The sequence below is a fragment of the Salmo salar genome, chromosome 14, assembly GCF_965601325.2.
Source record: "Salmo salar chromosome 14, fSalSal1, whole genome shotgun sequence".
Taxonomy (NCBI): Eukaryota; Metazoa; Chordata; class Actinopteri; order Salmoniformes; family Salmonidae; genus Salmo; species Salmo salar.
Window position 1 is genome coordinate 25434055 of NC_138304.1, and position 3111 is coordinate 25437165.

General features: G+C 43.7%; 1 protein-coding gene across 1 annotated transcript; it reads right to left on the reverse strand.

Annotated features, from left to right (window-relative positions):
* Nucleotides 1-295: 295 nt before the first annotated feature.
* On the reverse strand, nucleotides 296-2075 carry dynlt4 (dynein light chain Tctex-type 4). The gene is made up of 2 exons (XM_014140066.3): nucleotides 1945-2075; nucleotides 296-1184 (listed from the first exon to the last, which is right to left on the reverse strand). Exon 2 carries the CDS (start codon nucleotides 1170-1172, stop codon nucleotides 459-461), a length of 714 nt encoding a protein of 237 aa, XP_013995541.1. The 5' UTR covers nucleotides 1173-1184; nucleotides 1945-2075; the 3' UTR covers nucleotides 296-458.
* Nucleotides 2076-3111: the final 1036 nt, after the last annotated feature.

Here is a 3111-nt window from a genome sequence, read left to right on the forward strand (position 1 = left end):
CACCCTTCCCCAGCGTGCCAGTGGCCATCGAAGGTGAGCATTTGCCCACTGAAGTCGGTTACTACGCCGAACACGTAGATGAGCTTTCCTGAGACAATTTCTGACAGTTTCTTTAAAATGTTTCTGGAGGCTTATGAAATAAACATACAATTCTCTGGCAACAGTTCTAGTGGACATACCTGTAGTCAGCATGCCAATTGCGCTCTCCCTCAACTGTGTAACAATCATGCTTTTTAATCTGCTTCTTGATATGCCACACCTATCAGGTGGATGGATTAACTTGGCAAATGCTCACAAGGATGTCAACAAATGTATGCACAAAAATTGAGAGAAATAAACTTTCTGTGCCTATGGAACATTTCTGGGAGCTTTTGTTTCAGCTCATGAAACATGGGACCATCACATTACATGTTGCATTTATATTTTTGTTCAGTATAGTTGTTGCCAGTGCGTATGACTCACTCACAATAAACTCCATGGACTATGACCAACGTGAAAAGAGAATGGTTTTGGAACATGGCAACTGCAAAGTCATCATGTTGCGAGTCCCAAAGACAGCGACTGGCCACTCGTAGACCCTGGTTCCTGTTCTGCCCCACCACTACCTGACACACCAGCTTGTACCGCGGAGGACTGATCTCTTTCACTTTGCTCTTCACCATGTCTGACAGAATCTGGCTAAGATGGCTGCCTGAGGCTGCGTTATAGCTGGCCCCATCCAGATAACTATCCAGCATGGCTTGCACAAGCTTCTGGACCTTACTGGCTTTAAAAAGACATCCCTTCTCTGGTTCTGTCTTATAGGTGTTCTCTAGCTGGACAGGCTGATGGAGGGGCAACCCAGAGAAACTGGCCCGACTGCCCTGAAGCCAACCGCCAAAAGAAAAACGCTTGGTCAGGGCGACCAAGTCCCGGCGTATGAAAGGGGAGTTTGGGTTGCTGATATTGGGACACCTGGATGAGGACTCGATAGGGAGGAAGCCCCTCGGGAGTAGAAGAGGGTACCGGGGATGCTGCTGTTGCTGCTGCTGGTCCCTAGACAGGGAGCTGCGGAGGGTGGAGATGGAGCCTTGGCGGCTCTGGCGAAGCTTCCGGGAGCCCCATGGTTCCATGGCCTGCTGGTTACACTGAGCCAGAATCTCCTGGGAGAGAGGGGGCTGCTGGGTCGTCATTTCAAGCCAAACCTGAAAGTCGAGGGCACTGTACTGTACAAGGATGCAGTTGCTTGCCGGTGCATTCATTTAATCACATTCATTTGCATCACTGTTATTTTCCAGAGGAATCAATCTGTCCTGAACTATGTATTTTCAGAGTGCTGCCCTAAGTCTTGTCTATCATATTAGTAAACATCTCCCTTTCTGCATGTGGAGAATAAAAATAGCCTTTACATTAAATGTAAATAAGACACAAAGAACACCATGTCATCAGTTCTTTCTGAATGAACATAATCCACAGCATTTTGGTTCACGTCACTGTATGTCCTAAATGTAACCCCTTTGCTAATTCCATCCACCCATAATACCCTCATGAGAGTTCCTATCAGCTTGAAGGCTAAAATACCGTAATTTACCATTTCCACTTGTGCTTATCAGTAGCGTTAAATAACATCTTTAAAACTATGTATGTGAGATTAATGTCAACTATTCAAAGGACAAGCGCTGAAGCATACAATAGTAGGTTAGAAAATGTGCTCTTTAAACAAACCAAAGGGAACTCATTTTGACATACAGTATAATGTCATGGGGAAGTTATGTTTACTTAAAAAACGAGTTATGTTGCATGTGTCACACTAGACACAATCCCATTATGTTGCCTACAACCTTCCCCTTTTTCAAATTAGTCAATCATGCAGCCAGTTGCAAACAGTAGCTTTACCACACCCCGAAAAATAATAAAATACTGAGACCACAACCAATAACAACAGTAATATAAGTATAACCTTACCTTTTAAAATCACTGGAGAGACTACTGTATGATGATAAACCCTCCCGTAAAAGCTTTGTGACTCAGACACTCACTCCTCTGCATGCTAAGGAAAGTTATCAGGCGAACTTTGGCCAACCCACCAACAGGAGTTTTACTAGTTTGGGTTCTCAGCAAGCCACTGTGGGTAAATTATTGGCTAGAAGGCCAGTGCAGGTCAGCAACTACAACAGGCTGAGAGCTAAGCAATCATTCCCTGGGAGAGATGTGCAGTCTCTGGCTTACTGCCACGTCCTCTGCTGTTGTCATGGCAAATTGTTTTCTTCAACCTGAACAGTGACCTTCTGAATCAATGGGCTTGTCTGTGTTTGCTGTCTTTGGAGTCATTCGATTAAGCAATCGAAATACGAATGGATGAATATGACAGTGTCAACAAATTCAATAGTGAAAAGGATCAGTCATTTCATGTGGGTATTTCATTGCTATATTATCAATGGCATTGGTGTTGGAGACACCATTTGCATTGGACTATTTGATTCTGAGTTCCATGCATGATTGACAGGTGTCCTTCCCTATAGTACCATGGCTTTGGACTCATAAAACACAACACAAAATGTGCATGTAAGAATGTAGATGTAAGCATGTATGCATATAAGATCATTTGGGTTGGGCACAATGGCGATGCAATACACACAGATTAACAGAGACAAATGGAAGATAGTTTGTATGATGTGGACTGGGAATCCAGCTAACTCCGGAGTATCTCTCTCTTGATTGCAAGTCCTAAAAGACATCCAAGCATCTAAACTGGGGCACTAGCGGGTGGTCATCAATAGGCATCTGGCACCCATGAAGAGAGAGAAAGCTAAATGTGCCATTCCAAATGCTTAAATGCATCGTGGCTTTAGCTTTTAATTTCAGGGCATTCAGAATTATGCGACAGTGCAAATGAGAAAATGTTTTCCTCTAACCGAAAATATCCCCAAAGCATGAGAGTAATTGTGCCATCCATCTGTTTTTGCCTAGGGTGTTTAACATTCTGACGTCAGAGAAAGAGTAGAAGGGCAGAAGCACTAATGAGCAGAGCACCGTCTAATTCATTTTCCTAATTAACAATGCTATCTTCTCACAGTCGCAGGTACTATACTGTGCTGTACCAGGCATATACCTCCTTCCTATTTTCAGGAC